At 43.4% G+C, this 20,000-nt stretch overlaps 2 protein-coding genes and 1 long non-coding RNA gene across 3 annotated transcripts in view; 2 read left to right on the top strand and 1 right to left on the bottom strand.

Moving 5' to 3' along the window:
* The first annotated feature begins 1,434 nt into the window (after window positions 1-1,434).
* Window positions 1,435-2,945, top strand: h1m (linker histone H1M). Its single transcript, XM_083531364.1, has 5 exons — window positions 1,435-1,621; window positions 1,801-2,069; window positions 2,155-2,251; window positions 2,338-2,378; window positions 2,483-2,945. Exons 1-5 carry the CDS (start codon window positions 1,537-1,539, stop codon window positions 2,891-2,893), a joined length of 903 nt encoding a protein of 300 aa, XP_083387490.1. The 5' UTR covers window positions 1,435-1,536; the 3' UTR covers window positions 2,894-2,945.
* Window positions 2,946-9,876: 6,931 nt separating this feature from the next.
* Window positions 9,877-11,236, top strand: LOC310720634. Its single transcript, XR_014531783.1, has 2 exons — window positions 9,877-10,668; window positions 10,777-11,236. It is a non-coding gene; the product is annotated as an uncharacterized lncRNA (long non-coding RNA).
* Window positions 11,237-11,651: 415 nt separating this feature from the next.
* Window positions 11,652-20,000, bottom strand: part of ephb4a (eph receptor B4a) — a gene marked incomplete at its 5' end in the record, with an annotated part of 11,615 nt that continues 3,266 nt past the window's right edge. Inside the window, 12 exons of the mRNA XM_083531435.1 lie at window positions 11,652-12,174; window positions 12,743-12,895; window positions 14,114-14,307; window positions 14,410-14,559; window positions 14,776-14,991; window positions 15,868-16,115; window positions 16,371-16,484; window positions 16,889-16,953; window positions 18,222-18,318; window positions 18,835-19,006; window positions 19,316-19,440; window positions 19,982-20,000. The exon at window positions 19,982-20,000 is cut by the window's right edge and continues 314 nt beyond it. Of these exons, the coding sequence (XP_083387561.1) occupies window positions 12,066-12,174; window positions 12,743-12,895; window positions 14,114-14,307; window positions 14,410-14,559; window positions 14,776-14,991; window positions 15,868-16,115; window positions 16,371-16,484; window positions 16,889-16,953; window positions 18,222-18,318; window positions 18,835-19,006; window positions 19,316-19,440; window positions 19,982-20,000 (1,662 nt within the window). The 3' untranslated portion in view covers window positions 11,652-12,065. The remainder of the gene's footprint in view (window positions 12,175-12,742; window positions 12,896-14,113; window positions 14,308-14,409; window positions 14,560-14,775; window positions 14,992-15,867; window positions 16,116-16,370; window positions 16,485-16,888; window positions 16,954-18,221; window positions 18,319-18,834; window positions 19,007-19,315; window positions 19,441-19,981) is intronic.

Here is a 20,000-nt window from a genome sequence, read left to right as displayed (position 1 = left end):
GTTGGTTCTCAGAACAAAGTGTGAAGAACTTCACAACATGAACTTTCCTCCCTCTCTCTCCTTCTGACAGAAAGTGGGTGGAGCTAATAACTTTAATCAATCACAGAGTTGCTGTAATAGTTCCGCCCACAGCACTGATTAACTCTATATACAGGTCCAGCCTAAATAACACAGTGAGTGGAAAGTGGGTGTGGCTTCCACTGACAGCTGTCAATCAAGTGTGGTCATTAGTATATTAGACCACACCCACCAGAACCGTTAATGTTTTTACATCTTTATATAACTTTATATAAAATGCTCAGTTTAATATTAAATATTGGTCCAGATTTTTATATTTGCACACGTGCACAATACTTACCACATTATTGCTGTCGCTCATAAGTATTGGCACCCCATGGTCAATTCTACAGCATGTCTAATTGACCTGCATCACTCTAATATTTATTATCATTACAATGATCAGAATGCAAAAACAAATTTATTATCACCTAGAAACTGTTAGTCATGTCCTTTTTAAATCCAACATTATGTTATGAATTATTATTTCTATAAAATTATAACATTAATATGGCAAACTTCCTGGAGGCGGATTTATTCACCTGTCAAACATCAGAAACCCAGAAGTTCAGCACCAACATAATAATAATAATAATAATAATAATAATAATAATAATAATAATAATTAATATTGTATTGTGCATATAGACACAATATGTAAAACTGTTATATTTTTGTGAAATACATTTGACACCTGACTTGACTATCAGATTAATACAGTATGTGCTTCTTCTTTAAACATCTCATTTCACATTTAGTTCTCATTTGTTGTTATTAACTAGATTTATGTGCAGATTTATGGAGATTCGTTGAGCTACGAGGGTGTTAGTAAAGTCAGGTAGTGATGTAGGTGAGAAGGTGAGGACGTTCCTGGGGTGCAGTCAGCATTCACATTCAGGGCATTGTCCTGCTGGAACAGGTTTGTAGATCAAGTGAAGGGAAAAAGATCTAAAGATGTCTGATATAATTGTGTACCTCCAGGTTTGTGTAACAGTTTGGGGAAGAACCAAATGTCAGGTGTCCCAATACTTTTTGCCATACAGTCTAATGACGTTCCAACTAAGTGTAGTTTTAAATATTTTTAAAATAAATAATTAAACCCTTTACTCACTAAAGTGCAGGAGTTAAAGAAGTTTCCTCTTCCTCGGTATTAACGGCAGGTAAAATAAATAAACTGCTTTCTAATCCGGATGTTGAATAAATCGAAGAGAAACCGTTTTTTCACGTAAGCCCCGCCCTCGAGTCTTCCTGACCAATCAAATGAGCCCTGTACTTCGCGGGTGATTTGCTTAATTGCGTTAATGAGCAACAGGTGAGCGAGACACTGCGCATGCGCGTTGCCTGTGGCGCTTTAAATAGCAGCGCCGGGGCCATTTTTCTTCTCAGCTTCATCCTTGGGGTTTTATCCACTTTTTTGTAAGGGTTTTTTTTGGGTTTTTATTATTTTAAAATTTGTTTGTTTATTGTAAGATTTTTTTAATGGCTCCTAAGAAGGTGGCTTCAGAATTGAACACTTCTCCCAACAAAGCTGAAGAGAAGGAGGTGAAGGAAATGGAGAGCACAGGTTTGTAGTGGTTTATGAATTGTTTGCGTCAAGGTGAAGACTATCTTCCTTTACCTTTATGTCTCTTTGGTTCCATGCATTAAAGCAGTGATATACAGGTGTATGTTATACAGTTGCTGGTGGTCTGTAGTAATGTTCTACTCACAAACCTCTTTTAATCCTTCCTGTTCTTCAAAAAGATGTTCCTGAAGAGGTGAAAGCTGTGAGAAAGGTTTCTCCTCACCCGTCCACAATGGAGATGGTAAAGGAAGCGCTGACTGAGCTGGACCAGAGGAAGGGCGTGTCTGCTCAGGCCATCCGTGCCTTCATCAAGGAGAAACACACCACGGTGGATGAGACGAGGCTGAAGACGATGGTGCGAAAAGCTCTGGTTAAAGGGATTGACTCTGGGACTTTCATCAGACCTGCGAACTCCTCAACCACCACTGGAGCTCAGGGCCGCTTCAGAGTGAGGAACTGGGCACACTGGTGCTGCTTGGTGGTGGTATTAAAATGTGGTGTTTTTTTCTAATGATATTGGTGTTTCTTCTCAGCTTGCTGTCAGGAAGCCAAAACCAGCAAAAAGTAAAGAGGCTAAAGAGAACTCTAACCCCAATGTCGGCAAGAACAAAGACCAGAAAGCTAAGACTGGTGAGCTGCGTTCGCATTAATCTCTCCCTCAAACCTGCTTGATCTGACCTGAGCGGAACACTGCACTAAACCTTTTTGGTTTTCAGGAAATGTGAAGGCGAAGAAGGTGAAGGCTGCGGCTGCTGAGGTGAGCAAGTGTTTATAAAACGTCGATATTGATTTGATCTCAGCCCTTTGTAAAGGGCATCTATAAACAAGTTTACACCTCCCCATCCCTGTTCCACCTCTCAGGGAGTCAAACCGGCCAAAAAAACCAAGAACGATGCGTCCGCTTCCAAAGTGCCTCCTGCAAAGAAACCCAAAGCCAAGCAAGCTTCTGGAGGATCTGATGAAGCAGAGCCAGAAAGCAAAACTCAGAAAACCTCCACCAAAAAGCCAAAAAGCACAGAGAAACCTGCTGCCAAGAAAGGAGGCAGGAAAGCAGCTCAGAAAGCCGATGAAGGACCTGGTGATGAAGCAGGAGCGAGTCTGCTGAATAAAGGAGAGAAGGAGGCTCAGAAATCTGAGGAAGGAGGAAACGTGGCTGAAGCGACTGTGCAGAAGAAGAGAGGGAAGAAAGCTGCTCAGAAAGCTAGTGATGGAGGAGAGCAGGACACTGCAAGATCATCAGGGAAGAAGGGAAGGAAAGTGGTGGAGAAATAAGTTTTAAAATGCACTTTTTGTTGTATGTTCAATAAAAATCTTTTGTACTTTATCTTTGACTCCTAAATCTGTATATCAGGGTTTATTTATTAATAGATGATAACTTGAAGGTTCTCCCTCCTGAATCCTATTGGCTAAGGCACGTCATGTGGCCTGCACAAACTCGACTGTGTAGTAATGGTGGGACTTTTACAGACTCTGAAGAAACTTTCAAATAATCCAAACACCTGAAGTCCATCTGAGTTTTATTTTTTACAGAAAATGATCCTCAATGAGGCTGAACTTCACATGTCCTGTCTTTTCTTGGCTGTTACAAACCACAAGTCACACTAATACCTTTTAGCTTTAATCCTAAATCAGGTGTGTGTGAGAGGTTGGGGATTATGGATGCGAGTGTGCTGAGGTTTTTGTGGAAGGAGCACCAGGAAATTATGGGTCACAGAGGGTCGAGTTCCTCGTAAAGAAACAGAACTGCTGTACAGAACTTTTATGGCTTGGTTTGTTTCAGTGACGGAACGTATGTGTGGCGGGGGGGTCTGTTTAGCATCAGTTAGCGTAGTATAAACAGGGCTAAAGTGTGGTGAGAAGCTGTGTTTTATAACACACTCCAGGTGACTGCTTGGCCTGAGGTGAGGATTAAAGCTGAGAGCTGCAGTCCTGCATTTACACACTGAACAACCTGCTTAGAACTGAGCCGCTAGTCCACTGTAGCCATGAGTGAGGAGTCGTCTGCAAAGGAGTCGACTCACATCTCACATACACAACCAGATGTTTCATTAGTTGATTGGATGATTAATTTGATTAGTTTTAGTTTGTTGGTTAGTTTGTTTCCACCCCCAGCGTAATTTCATCAAAACCGAATTGAGTAAAATGAGTCATGTAGGATCCGAAAGAATCGACTCGTTGAATCATTTAAGACTGGACCTGTTTAATTTTTGCCTGAATTTATTTTTAGTTTGCTTTCTAACCAGCTGGTTTAATATCAGCCTCTCTGTCAGACGTATAAACCTCCTAAACACATGCTGGGAGATTAAACTGAAGCCCTGACGGGAATAAAAACCCGAGTTTAACACGTTTAGCGACAGGATTAGCGGCGGGATTAGTGTTAATCCCAGTCTGAATGAAGCAGGTTTTAATGAATGTGATTTAAAAGAAAAGAAAAATTATTTCACAATGAAATATTTCCTGATACTCATAATGACGAGTTTCACCCAAATATAATAAGCATTCATTCATGAGCGCAGGGTTCGAGTGTGTGGAGTCTGTAGTCTGTATAGTGTGTTATTCTGAACACAGGTAATGTGTTGAGTCAGGTGTGTTTGCACAGAACACACACGCACACACACACACACACACATCTTTATAGCATTTACTTCACAGTTCGGCCTTTCATCTTTTTATCTTTTCTTTCCATGCATATGCATACTCATTTTTGATTCTCTGTTTGTGTGTGTGTGTGTGTGTGTGTGTTTGTGTGTTTGTGTGTTTGTGTGTGCGTTCACTGCACACTGAACCGGCTGTAGAAAGCATTAACGTTTGGAACACAGCTGCAGACTTGAGTTGGAAAACCATTCAGCTGATTAAGGAATACCACGGAGAGAGAGAAAGAGAGAGAGAAAGAACAGAGTTTGTGTGATGCATTGTGTCTCTCCTACAGGTGTGTTTTGTCCTTCTGATCCCATTGTAGACACCCGCAGGTCTGCAGGAGCCCGAGGCTGGAGGACGAGTGTAGAGGGGAGAAGTGAAGTGAGGAGTAAAAGGAAGAAGGGAAGTGAGGAAGGGAAGAACGCTTAATGAACTCAGATTCACCCTCTCATTAACACTGAGCTTCAGGCTAGGAATAAAGAGCGAATGTGTGTGTGTGTGTGTGTGTGTGTGTGTGTGTGTGTGTGTGTGTGTGTGTGTGTGTGTGTGTGTGTGGGCAGAGACAGAGAGACAGTGTGTCAGACAAAGACGGTGTGTGTGTGTGTCTGTGTGTGTAGATAGAGAGAGAGGGAGGACAGGGTGAGAGATTGATGATGTGGATGTGCAGATGGAGAAAGATGGATAGAGGAAATGGATAGAGATGGAGCAGGAGATGGAAAGAGGGCTGTGAAAGAGGAAGAAAAAACATAAACACACACGAGGCTCTAAAGTAAAGATCTCAGCGCTGATAGACTTCAACAAACACCGGCGCTCAGAGACACGCCGAGGGACGGAGGGATGGAGGGAGATGGATTGAGGTCCAGATGCAAATACTGATAGCAAAAAAAAACTATAGGCTGGGAAGTGTTGCAGTGTGTGTGTGTGTGTGTGTGTGTGTGTGTGTGTGTGTGTGTGTGTGTGTGTGTGTGTGTGTGTGTGTGTGTGTGTGTGTGTGTATAGACCAAACAGATGGTGGCTGTCTTAGTGTCACACACACACACACACACACACACACACACACACACACACACACACACACACACTGGAGATTGGAGATACACCACTGTTCTAAAGTTCATATTTTACATATGTTTAATTCTGTTTATATCGTATTTATTAATTCTTTCATTATTTCATTAATTATTTATTTATTTACTTCCTTCTTTCCTTCTATAATTCATTTAATAATTCCTTCATTGATTCATTCATTTATTTTATCTTTTGTTCTTTAATTCTTTCATTAATCAATAAAAAAATAATTTTCTTTCATTCTATATTTCATTAATTTCTTTCTTTCTTATTTGAATTACATTTGAGTTCATATTTGACATTTCTGAGTGATTTCCTGTATGATTTGTATTGTCCTCAGAGTTCACTCAAAGTGTAAGGTGTTCTGGATGTTACGACCTTTAAAACCATTAAGACTCTGTGAGAGCCGTGTGTGTGTGTGTGTGTGTGTGTGTGTGTGTGTGTGTGTGTGTGTGTGCGCTTGTGTTATGGTTTCTGGGTTCTAGAAGAGAGAAGAAAACACTTGATATGTCCCCTGGTTCATCTGGTTAAAGTTGCTAGGCAACTGTTAGATAAGCTAGCTAACGACAGGACAGGCTAACAGGCTAAAACAATTTACCTAGCTAATACAGATGCATCACACATACACACATACACACACACACACACACACACACACACACACACAGTTTCTCTGTCTCTTATCTGTCTGTGTGTACGGCTCACTGCTCAGAGGAATGTAAAGCAAGTCAATCAAACACACACACATACTCACACACTCTCTCTCTCTCTCTCTCTCTCTCTCTCTCTCTCACACACACACACACACACACACAGGGCTCTAACAGGGTCTTATCTCTCCCGCTGTTCCCTAATGGATGGGCATTCAGGCAAAGGTCACACACACACACACACACACACACACACACACACACACACACACACACACACACACACACACAAAACTTGCAAACACAACGGACGTCTCTCTGACAAACTGGTGACACACACACACACACACACACACACACACACACACACACACTGACAAAACGTAGGGCACTGGGGAGCGACTCTGACAATTCGGAGAAAAGAAATGACAAAGTAGCAGAAACCTACTGACAAGTCTGTCTGTCTCTTTCTCTCTGTCTGTTTCTCTGTCTGTCTGTCTCTTTCTCTCTGTCTGTTTCTCTGTCTGTCTCTTTCTCTCTGTCTGTTTCTCTGTCTGTCTCTTTCTCTCTGTCTGTTTCTCTGTCTGTCTCTCTCTGTCTGTTTCTCTGTCTGTCTCTCTCTGTCTGTTTCTCTGTCTGTCTCTTTCTCTCTGTCTGTTTCTCTGTCTGTCTCTCTCTGTCTGTTTCTCTGTCTGTCTCTTTCTCTCTGTCTGTTTCTCTGTCTGTCTCTTTCTCTCTGTCTGTTTCTCTGTCTGTCTCTTTCTCTCTGTCTGTTTCTCTGTCTGTCTCTCTCTGTCTGTTTCTCTGTCTGTTTTTTTCTCTCTGTCTGTCTGTCTCACTGTCTGTCTCTTTCTCTCTGTCTGTCTCTGTCTTACTGTCTGTCTCTTTCTCTGTCTGTCTCACTGTCTGTCTCTTTCTCTCTGTCTGTCTCACTGTCTCTCTTTATTTAATACTTTGTCTCTGATCTGAACTGATCGAGGCTTCGTGTCTGTTTTCTGTCACATGTGAAAGTGGGCGGAGTTTATACAGAACCTACGCTGTGTTTTAATGTGTCTGTTGTGAAGTCTAGACACGAGGCTGTTATAATGCCAACGAGCAAACCAAACACAGCCGTAGTGTGTGTGTGTGTGTGTGTGTGTGTGTGTGTGTGTGTGTGTGTGTGTGTGTGTGTGTGTACAGGTAGATATATAGAAAGCTGTGTTAATGTTTTAACACATTTTTGAATTGTCTGTAGGAGGAAAAAGTCAAATTAGCATAAAGCTCTGAGGATTAAGAAGCACAAAGTCTCGTCTTCTTTACAGTGTACAGAGATCAGAATTAAACGTGTGTGTGTGTGTGTGTGTGTGTGTGTGTGTGTGCGCGAACACGAGATTATTTACACTCTTCCTAAGAAGTTTAAAGAACATGTGAAGGCCTCTGTCTCTCAGTTTACAAGTCTATTTCACTAAAAAATAACAAATATTAATTTGAGAGCAGGCAGAGCTACAGTCCGATCCGACCAATCAGATTCCAGCAGGCCGTGGTGTTGTAGCTATCTTCACTTTGAGAAACTTCAGACTGAAGATCTATAGATTCAGTCTCTGATAGATTTCAGTAGAAGATCCAGCTCCGAGGATCTTAAATACGGTGTTAATTCACAGCTCCTCACTCTGGATCTCATCCTGAAGTAATGTGAACTTTGTGGAACGTCTTTATGGAGATTTACGGCTTTGTTTGTGCTCAGCGTGATGGACAGGTTCTCATCGCCGGGCACACTGACGTCTCTTTTCTTTGTGTGACAGGAAGATGGTGAGAGGACATTGTTCTCTCTCTCTCTCTCTCTCTCTCTCTCTCTCTCTCTCTCTCTCTCTCTCTCTCTCTCTCTCACACACACACACACACACACACACAAGCGCTGGAGGAATGTGCTTTGTCTTGTCTTTAAAGATGAAAGTCCTTCCTCGCTCTCACACTTCCTCCGAGTCTCCTGACGTGAAACAGACGGCTATAAACGCCGAACAGAGCTCCGACACACACAACCGCCAACATACCCAAATCACTCAAACACATCACGCAGAGATGAGCTTCCTGTCGAACATCAAACACACACACACACACACACACACACACACACACACACACACTCCCTACAGGCACATGACCCGATTTACACCAGCGTTCTGAAAGCTCTGTTTCTGAACCACTTACTGTGTTCAACTCTTCACACAGAGAGCTGTCCATCTCTCTCTCACACACACACACACACACACACACACACACACACACACACACACACACACACAGCTTTACATGCAGGTTAACTCTTCATTCAACCGCTTTCCTTTATTTTATCACTCTTTATTTCTGAGAGTCAGTGATTCGAGTCGAGCAACAGTGAGTCGAGTCGAGCAACAGTGATTCGAGTCGAGCAACAGTGAGTCGAGTCGAGCAACAGTGAGTCGAGTTGTGAGACACTGAACAAGTGATAGTCAGTGAGTGGATTAGTGAGAGTTGTATATATCCGCCGGTTGCTCAGTGTTCGTCAGACAGACAGATGAATGCAGTATATAGTGGAGAGATGCATGATGGGAAACTCGAAGTCGTCGCTGTTCACTTTGTAGTGCACTCGGAATCCCACTGTGAGAGCCGAGTGTGTGACAGTGATTAATATGTTTACAGTGACAGAGCGGGGAATTCACACACACACACACACACACACACACACACACACCGCATCACGACAGCCAGCTGAGATAACGAGACACTGGTAGGAGCCATGAAAGGACAGAAAGGCAGAATGAGAGAGAAAAAGAGAGAGTAGATGAAAAGAAAATGTGAGTGAGTGAGACAGTAGAATAAAGAGAGACACAGTGAGAAAGATGAGTCTGGGATGAAATGCTCTGAGGAGCGAATCATGTTCCTTTAGATAAAGGAACAGAGACACAGGAGTCCTCAAATACAGAGAGAGAAAGACAGAGATAGTGTGTGAGAAAGAGATAGAGTGAAAGAGAAAGAGAGAGTAAGGGACAGAAAGATGTGCTGAGAGAGATTTTTATTCCTCTCGTCTCTCGGCTGTAGTGAAGAGAAGAAGCTCGGATGAGGAATCGTATCAGCCAACACGATTATGGAAATGTGCTGCTGCTGCCTACAGGTGTGTGTGTGTGTGTGTGTGTGTGTGTGTGTAGTCTGCACACAGCCTCTCACAGTCTCACTTAAATGGATTTGAAATTCAGAGAGAGAGAGAGAGAGAGAGAAAGAGAGAGAGTGAGGGAGAGAGAGAGAGAGAGAAAGAGAGAGAGTGAGGGAGAGAGAGAGAGAGAGAGAAAGAGAGAGAGAGAGAGTGAGGGAGAGAGAGAGAGAGTTGTTTGGAGAAGATCCTACAGAAGTTCATTGTGCTCCACACCCTGTAGTGAGCCAGTGTATGAAACACACACAACACAAAATCAACACAAAAACCAACATCTGACACAAGTGATGATTTCTATTCATTTTTAACAGTGCAGAGTAAATTACCACTCTGCGTGCTGTAACACGCTACCAGGTAACGCTGTATTGTGTAACATGTATGATGTAACAATTCATATGGGGTAACGCTGAACGGTCGAACACTCTGTATAGTGTAACACTATTGTTTAATGCTGCACGGTATAACATGATGTATATGGTAACACTATGGTGTACCGCTGTATTGTGTAACACACTGTATAGTGTAACATGATGTATAGTGTTGCACTCTGTATTGTGTAACACACTGTAGTGTAACATGATGTATAGTGTTGCACTCTGTATTGTGTAACACACTGTAGTGTAACATGATGTATAGTGTTGCACTGTATTGTGTAACACACTGTATAGTGTAACATGATGTATAGTGTAGCACTCTGTATTGTGTAACACACTGTAGTGTAACATGATGTATAGTGTTGCACTCTGTATTGTGTAACACACTGTATAGTGTAACACTGGTGTAACGCTCTGTACAATGTAACATTTTGTGGTGGTAATGGGCAGGTTGTTATGAATCATAAATCTGCTCATGAATATTCACAGTTCTGCTCAGAAACAGTGAGACAAAGACACAACACTCAGCCAAGAAGCTAAACGGTATCAATACAATCTCCCGTATCGCCATAGCAACAGGTCAAAATGATTAACACTACAGTCTCGAGCTAAACCGCAAATATTTACATCTCTGCCTTTCGGCCAATCATCGAGCCGCGTTGTATCAAGCTCCGCCCACACATCCCTGTATGTTACACCTTTACAGATTTTTCAGTGAATTTTATTATTAAAAATGATTTTTAACACGTTATAAAAACAGTAAAAATCCTCTGAACCGTACAAACAACAGAGACACAGAGTGTGTGTGTGTGAGTGTGTGTGTAAATGGTTTATTGTGGGACAAACACAGGTTACACTGAAAAAGGAATTAAAACTCAATTTACAGAAAACAAAAATCCCTATACAATATATATATAAAAAAAACAATTAACAACAATAATAATAATAATTATAATAATCAGAATAACAAACACCTTCCTGCTTCATTACAGACCTCCAATGTGAAGATCTCACTCGTCCTCCTACCCAGAAACCCCACACCGGGGTAACGCCCACTGGGGCCATGCCCACCTGGGTCACGCCCACCAGGGTCACAGGAAACAGTTTTTAAAGTGAGACATTCTGCTTGATTGTGTGTGTGTGTGTGTGTGTGTGTGTGTGTGTGTGTGTGTGTGGTGATGATATCAGACCATGTCAGTCATTACTCCTGAATAAAATATGATCAAGTGCTCACACACACACACACACACACACACACAGGAATGATTATGTGTTTGAAAATAAGAGTTTAAATCTTCACATCTGGATTCGGTGCAATTTATCAACATATTAATGTGTGTATGTATGAACGCAGAGGGACTGTACGTACTGCATCTAAAACTCACGCTTCAGCGTACTCGCACCACCACACCACATCATCTCATCCGGAAAAAACTGTTCAGTTCACATATAAAAACCTGATTTTTTTGTATTATTCTCCTGGTCTAGAACACTGATTAGACTCATCACTAACATGTAGCAGTTCTTCGTTTTACAAACAGAACCCTGTTCTCAGCTGTAGAAATATACTTCATTCCACACAAACATAAATGAGTTTTATATTCATCTAATCAATATATTCATCATCTAAACCTCATCATCAGGGGCAGTTTGGTGCTTGGGCCCCTAGAGAGCTCTCACACACACACACACACACACACACACACACACACACAAAACATGGACCCCAGTTTGAGAATGAACGTGGTCATGTGATCATTTGGCGGTGGGGCTACAGTAATTGAAATGAGAAGACTGAGTAATGCATTTAGACCGTGTGTGTGTGTGTGTGTGTGTGTGTCCATATGAGCCTGGATTAAAATTCCAATCACAGAGAGGAAGTGATCCAACGTGGTCCGAATGAGCAGATTATAATCACAGCATTAATTCTAAATCTGAATCAAACAGTTGTCCAGGAGACGGTGTGATGGGAAGGAAAGTGTGTGTGTGTGTGTGTAATTCCTCACATTGCAGATACTGAAAAGAAATCAAATCCCCCCCAGTGTCACACGTGTGTGTGTGTGTGTAGAAGAGAACAGAGAACTGATAGAACCGAATCCCCCCATTTCCCCCCCAATGGAGAACCAGTGCTGCCCCCCACAGGGCAAAAAGGCGGTTCTTGGGCGTTTCCCTCCTTGTTCTGTCTCTCGGTAAGCGATAACACACTCCGGTAGAAAAATACTCTAAAAACGTTAAAATGACGTGAAAGTCCTCGGCACGTCGCGCTCGCGCCAAAACGTCACTTTCTTTTTTTCTCCGTTTGTGACGTCTTGCTTTAAAAAAAAACGTCGCACTGTCGCCACAGTGATTCTGGAGATCACCATCACCATCACCATCACCCTGAAGCCATTTCCTGACTCCTGATTGGATGCTGAACAAAGTCCTTCAAATCCCAGGAAAAGCTGAGTCTATAAACGTATGTATGTGTATTTCACAAGTCTCTGTGTGTGTGAGAGAGTATGAGAGGGTGTGTATGTGTGTGTGTGTGTGTGTGTGTGTGAGAGAGAGAGTCAGTAGAGGATGTTATTGGGAGTCTTGTTCTGGATTCGAAGAGCTTGAATGCTGGAGAGGATTTTCTTCTGATGGCCGGCGAGAGTCACGCCCAACCGCAACAGATCCCTGAACACGTGCACACGTGAGAAAGAGAGAGAACATTAGATCAAATTGTCTTTAAGAGTTTGCTAAGGCTACTAATACAGTACACAAGCCACACACACCATCTGGATAACCATCATTTTAAAGGACACTGTATTGGTCAAAAGTTTGTGAACATCCCATTCCACATTTAGTCTCCATTAGCTGTTATAATAATCTCCACTCTTCTGGAAGATGTTCCCTCAACTTTTTCTGGAGATTTGTTTGATTTATTCATCCAAAAGAGTGTAAGTAAAGTCAGGTACTGATGAAGGTGAAGATCAGGTTCATTCATTAAAACTGTTGACGAGCTCTAGAGCAGGAAATGGATTTGATGGGTTTGATGGGTTTGTAGTTCAAGTGAAGGGAAAATTTCCTGCTCCTGCATCCAAAGACGTCCTACACAATTACGTATACACAAGTTTGGAGAAGAACCACATCTGGGTGGAAAAAGTCGAGTGTCTGTATACTTTAACAAGCTCAGGCTAATATTAATCATTTAACGTGTGTGTGTGTGTGTGTGTGTGTGTGTGTGTGTGTGTAAGAAACCTACTCAGCGTTGATGTGAGACAGGAGCTGCATGGATGTGTATCCCGCCTGGATGAAACTCTCCTCGTATCGCTCCATCTTTATGGCCCTGAGCCACTCGGTCACTGAGCTGCAGGAGGAGAGAGTGGAGCGCTGGTCCAGGAGAGGGTGAGACGGACTGAGAGCGAGAGTGTGAGAGATTATTGTCCAGCATTGGATGAAGTTCACAAACCAGGTAGTTGAAGTAGAGACACTCTAAAATATTACTGCAATAAAAGTTTCCCTTTAAACCTTCACTTGAGTAAAAGTCCAAAAGTTTTTAACCTTCAAATGAACTTCAGTTTCCAAAGTAGTGATTTATTATAACACATTTTTATCACAAGATTCTTCACTTAATCACCTCAGTTTCTGTGTAAAGACTCGAATGTGACTCTCAGCACACTGATCTATTAATAGAATGAGATTAAAGACTCAAACACTGATTAATTTCTATTATAATGATCATCAACACAAAACCTTCTGTAATAAAACGTGTAAACGAGGTCACGTGTGTGGTGGTGAGTTCCAGTCTGGAGTTTCTTCATCATTTATTCCTCTCTAAATGTTCTGCTTGATGTTGAACTGATGCTGAACTGTATGTTGGTGATCAGTAGATTCACCGAGCGCCGATCAGAACACGTGTAAAACAGAGCGTGCGCTCGATCCTGATTGGTGACTCGCTGCGTGTTTCACCAGTTACGTTTTTATCCTCATTAATAAAAAGAAACGACTGAATTCACTAAATGTGTGAAATGTGAAATGTAGTAAAAACACTTCAGTAAAATAAAAAGCCACTTAAGTACAGGAACAAATTACATTCACTTCTTTACTGTCCAACACGAATATTGTTCCATTATTACTTTCCTAAACTGAAAACGGTGGAAAGTCACAAAACCGAAAAGAACCAAAGACGGAAGAAAGGAAAAGGAATTCCGACCATGTAATAGTGTGTATTCATTTACAGCCAATCAGAGAACGGTGACAGAGTTGATTGACAGCTCAGCCCCGGAGGCAGGAAGAGTATCCGAGCCTTGCTGTGGTTTTATTGACAGCTGGATAAACCGATCCACAGGGGGCATGTTTACTGTTCTGATTGACAGGTGGACATGCTGAGAGCAGGACCACATCTACAAGAGGATTTAATGGGGAAAAAGAAAAAAAGAGAAAACTGGGAGGGGCTTAAGGATAGTGATTGACTGGAGAGGCAGGGCTAAGCCAATAACAGTAAGGACTAAGTGATTGACAGGTAAGCATGCTGGGAAAGATAAAAGTGTGGTGTTCTACTGTCACATACCACTGTAGGACATCGACAGCGTTTACACACTCTCTCGCACAGCACACACTCGCACACACTCACCCTGCTCTGTCGTGGGCGGTGATTTTGAGGGACACGGGGTTGCGGATCAGCTTGTCGAGGGCCGAGACGATGTTGGCGAATCTGGGCCGCGCCGTTCGCTCTTTCTGCCAGCAGTCCAGCATCAGCTGGTGGAGGTGTGAGGGGCATTCAGGGGGTGGTGGCAAACGATAGTCCTGCTCTATAGCATTAATAACCTGATTGGACAACAAAGAAAAGGTGGGTGGGGCTTCATGAGTTAAACTGAATAGAAATGCTATAGCTTGGACCTTTATCCACACACACACACACACACTTACGTCCTGGTTGCTCATGTCCCAGTACGGTCTCTCTCCAAACGACATGACCTCCCACATGACGATGCCGTAGCTCCACACATCGGAGGCGGAGGTGAATTTGCGGAAGGCGATGGCCTCAGGAGCCGTCCAGCGAATAGGGATCTTCCCGCCCTGAACGAACGACAGGACAAAGAGATGAACAGGAGATCAACAGAGACTAGACAACAGAAGGGAGGACAGAAGGGACAGAAGTGTGGACTAACAGAGAGTGTGTGTGTGTGTGTGTGTGTGTGTGTGGTGGTAGTCACATGGACAAAGAGGAGCACAAAGAAGAGGTAGAAATTCACTGGGAACAGTGTGTGTGTGTGTGTGTGTGTGTACACTAACCAGTGAGCTGGTGTAGGTAGGGTCAGACGAGTTCTCCTGCAGGAAGCGGCTCAGGCCGAAGTCAGACACTTTACACACCAGGTTGCTGTTGACCAGAATGTTGCGAGCTGCCAGATCCCGATGGACGTAACTCATCTCTGAGAGATACTTCATCCCACTCGCTATTCCACGCAGCATTCCCACTAACTGGATCGGAGTGAACTGTCCATCATTCAGCTAAACAGAGAGAGAGAGAGAGAGAGAGAGAGAGAGAGAGAGAGAGTGAGAGTGTGTATATAGAGAATGAGGGATGCGCATCTCCATAACTGAGGCCGACACGATACTTTTACACACCGAAGTGAATCAGTGAATGAGTGAATCTTAACATCCCTGATTAATACACACACAAACATCGTGCAATTCAGATTAAAGAGAATTTTATTAGCTTTGGATTCAGATCAGACGTTTGATTATGAATAGGCAATTAAAGCTTTTTAAACAACTGAATAGAGAGAGAGTGTGTGTGTGTGTGTGTGTGTGTGTGTGTGTGTGTGTAAAATGAATCCTATGACTGCAGGATTGTTGTAACTGAGCTGTGAGAGCACTAACGGGAACACTGTTTACTTCATCACCGACCTCCACTATCCAATCACTCATAACTGCTGTAGTGGGAGTGTGTGTGTGTGTGTGTGTGTGTGTGTGTGTGTGTGTGTGTGTGTGTTCATGCTGTGTCCTGATCAAGCTGATGATGAGCTCTGACGTGTAAACGCCGTTTCTGTCAGACTCAATTACTCAGAGTTAGCGGTCAGGATCAAGCCGAACACCAGCGCTAGTCACGGAAAACCACAGCAATTAAGGCTCTGTGTGTGTGTGTGTGTGTGTGTGTGTGTGTGTGTGTGAGGAATGTGGAAATGAAATACGGATTTTTTCCTGCGGCTGAATAAAGCAGCAGGAACGTAGGATTAGTGTTTGATCGCTGATGGAAGCGAATATTGAAGGTCTTTTAGATTCAAACACATCAAGGGAGCGACAATGAAAAAAGTGAAACACACACACACACACACACACACACACACACACACACACACACACACACACACAGTGTGTATTTACCCTGAGGAAGGAGTCGAGCGCTCCATTCTCCATGAACTCTGTGATGATCATGACGGGGCAGCTGGCTGTGATGATGCCCTCCAGGTGGATGATGTTGGGGTGGTGGAACTGCCCCATGATGGACGCCTCGGACAGGAAGTCCCGCCTCTGTTTATCCGTGTAGCCACCTTTCAAAGTCTTAATAGCCACGTAGTTCTCCTTTTTACCAGGAACACGCAGACGACCTCGACACACCTCACCAAACTCACCTAAATACCACACATACACACATGCACAGTTTAGAACACACACACACACACGTTTGGGCCCTCCCCCTAATTCAATGTAAACCTGGCTCCACCCCTTAGTTTATGATCGATTGCACCTGGCCCCGCCCCCTTAGTACACTGTGTATTCAGTAAGAGGAAAGTTGGTATATTGCGTTTTTATGCCGTCTCTTAGCTCTCGACTTTAACATGCTCCCATATGATTTGCATATCTGTGATGAGCAGATCAGATCTCACCTGCACCAATCACCTCCTCGATCTTCACGCAGGAGACCTCAATCTCCTTAGCGAACTCCCTCACTGCCTCATTTGGGTCCTCATAGGTAAAAGGATCGATGTACACCTTTACTCCTGAGGGACGGAGAAAGAAACAGAGTGAGAGATGGGAGTGAGAGAGATGGGAGTGAGAGAGATGGGAGTGAGAGAGATGGGAGTGAGAGAGATGGGAGTGAGAGATAAAGTGAAAAAGACAAAGAAAAAAAACGCAACAAATGAAAGAACAGGGAGAGAAATAGCACACAAGAACAACGAAGAATGAAAGAACCCAGGAGAGAGAGAGAGAGAGAGAGAGCGAGAGAGAGAGAGAAATAAAAGAGAAAGGTATCTGTGCATCTCATCTAAGTGTGAAGGACAAAAAACATATCATCCAGTGTGTGTGTGTGTGTGTGTGTGTGTGTGTGTGGGTGGCCGGATGTGTGCCAGTGCTGGCAGGTGTGTGTGTGTGTGTGTGTGTGTGTGTGTGTGTGTTTTCTCACCTTGGCCCATGAGGTACTGTCCATTTTTATCACTGAGCTCTGGATCCTTCAGATGGCTCTGTTTGCTGCGCACACACACACACCACACACCACACACCACACACCACACACCACACACCACGTTAAGAAAATGAGGCGCAGCTGTGATATTGTTACATAAACCTTAATACACACACACTCACACACACACACACACACACACACCTCTGAGTGTTACTGTTATGTGATTTATATAATAAAGTTATATTTTTATTATAATGTACAGTATTAATTATATGTCACACTTTTAATAAGACATGGTCGTGTGATCTGTCTATCCCTCCCTCCACTCGTTTTTTTTATCACTCTATCTGAGCTGCATGTCTCAGTTTGCCTGTGCAAATCTTTTCAGAGCATAACGTACAGATCAGTTTCATCTCTCCCTCCCTCTCTTTCTCTCCACCTCTCCCTCCATATCTCTCACCCTACTGTCTCTCCTTTTCTTACATTCCTTTTTTTCTTCTCATTCGTTCTCACGATTCTACCTGATGAAGTAAAACCTCTTCTCATTTTTTTCTCTCTCTCCCTCTCTCACTCCTTCTCTCTTTTCTTCCCTTCTTTCTGTCCCCATGTACTAAAATAGATGTTTTGTCCCACCCAGTGTTGACTGCAGGTCCAGCTTGGCCAGAGGCTGCTGTGTGTGTGTGTGTGTGTGTGTGTGTGTGTGTGTGTGTACACATGTTTATTGTGTGTGTGTGTGTGTTTGTATACACATGTTTATTGTGTGTGTGTGTGTGTGTGTGTGCTCATTTGGGTGTGTGTTAAAATTCATAAACCTGAGCAGAGGACATTCTTTGCGCACACAGGTTCCTTTTTTTGTGCTTTCGAAGGGTGTGTGAAAATATGTGCAAACTCGTGTGTGTGTGTGTGTGTGCGAGAGTGAGTGTGTGTGTGTGTGTGTGTGTGATTGTGTGTGTGTTGCCCCAGGGTCACTCCTATTGTTCTGACTTGGCCTGTGGAGACTGCTGCATCCTGTCCCAGCTTACCTCTCCCTCTTTCTCTCTTCCTCCTCACCTCCCCCTCATTCTATTTTCTGTCTCCCCCATCTCTCCCTCTATCCCTCTCTCTCCCTCCCTCTCCGTTCTGCTGATGTCCACACTCTACCCCTGGGTGTAAATGTAAGCGGAGGAGTGAAGGAAGTCTTTAAAGCAACTCTTCTCATCTTTCAATGGAGCTTTTTTCATTTCTTTATAAGTGACTTAAAACTGCATTATAACAATCACTCCTTTATCTCAGACCCTGTCTGTCCATCCCTCTCTCCATCCATCCCTCTCAACCCCCCCTCCTGTCTTACCGGATGCAGTAAATGGCAAGGCCGATGACGACGATGAGAAGGATCATCCCCATGGCAACCAGAATCCCAGTGACCAGCAGCGGGGACGAGGAGACGTCTTCTGAGAGAAAGAGGACGAGAGTCAGAAAAACGACGAGACCCATGGTTTTTTTTTTTTTAGAGATGGACTCAGCGATTCTGTCTGAACCAAAAGTAAACTTTTTTTCGAATCGCATCGTGTTCAATTAAATGGAAATCGAATCCCCACTGCATCACAAGTCGGTGCGACTCGTGACTGTGATCTTCTGCAGTCGCTAAACTAAAATATAATGACCTGCTAATCAGTACAGTTAGCTCAAACCGTTTGTTGTGTTCTACCTACACACTTCCACCCGAGGAACCATCTCAGATCCTTCCATCAAATCTGTTGGTTTCTGTGTAGACATTTCACATGGTCTGAGATCGCTTTTCATTTCTGTGATGATTGTGGTTGTACGGAAGTCACTGACGACGTCTATAGCGCTAAAAACGAGTTATACGGATATGTGAGCTAGCTAAGAAACGATCAGGCGAGCCCGTATCTCGCATGCATCAGAACACAGTGGCCACGTGACAGGAAGGGGCGGAGTCTCACCATCAGGCAGCGTTCTAAAGGACTTGGCCTGGCTGAAGACGCTGTACCCCGACTGCGTCCGTGCTCGGACCTGCACCTCGTACTGCGTCGCCCTGCGGAGGTCGCTCAGGACCACGTGGTTGCTGGAGCTCTCCTTATAACGGCACGAATGTTCCTCTGCACCCCGTTCCTGCTGAAGAGCACACGCACACACACACACACACACACACACACACGTTTGAAATGCGCTGTATTTATTTCTATTCAAGTTCCTGTTTAGCGTTTAATTACCCACTGTTTATCTAATCCGCTTAATTTTGTTAATTGCTCTGGCAGCACACGCTTATCAACAACTACGTCTGGGTGGAGAGAAGGAGAAGAGAATGAAAAGAGTTTACTGTCTTCATCCAGAAAGCAGACTTGCTTGTCTTAATTATTACAAGTATTACACTGCTGTGTGTGTGTGCGTGTGTGTGTGTGTGCGTGTGTGTGTGTGTGAGACCTTTTCGCAGTAGCGGAGTTGATACTGTAGAATGCTGTAGTGTGTGTGAGAGGGAATCGGCCAGAATAACGTCAGACTGGATTCAGTTGCTGTGCTCTGCTTGATCCCTGAGACCAGCACTGGAACTGCACACACACACACACACACACACACACACGAAAATCAGTTAAACCCAACATAGAGTCATACAGAGTCATAGTCTATTGAGTTCGTTCTTTCTCACACACACACACACACACACACACACACACACACACACACACACACACACACACACACACACACACACACACACACACACACACACACACACACACTCCTTTTATTCTCAACCTTTTCATTTTTCTCTCCTTTTAAAATTAAATCTATTTTTCTCCTAAAGATTTAATATCGTCCAGAAGAAAAGGGAGAGAAAGTGTTGTGTGATACTCTCTCGACCGTCCTGTTATTAAATATCTCTCTCTCACACACACACACCTATCTATAACTTCCTTACCTTTTTAATTTTCCTCTTGCTTTAATTTCTGAGACTGTTTCACACACACACACACACACACACACACACACACACACACACACACACACACACACACACACACACACACACACACACACACACACACACACACACACACACACACACACACACACACACACACACCTCACCATGCTGGCCGGTGGTGAT

Source organism: Silurus aristotelis (genome assembly GCF_946808225.1).
Source record: "Silurus aristotelis genome assembly, chromosome: 26".
Classification (NCBI taxonomy): Eukaryota; Metazoa; Chordata; class Actinopteri; order Siluriformes; family Siluridae; genus Silurus; species Silurus aristotelis.
This window is presented reverse-complemented; position numbering and strand designations above follow the sequence as displayed.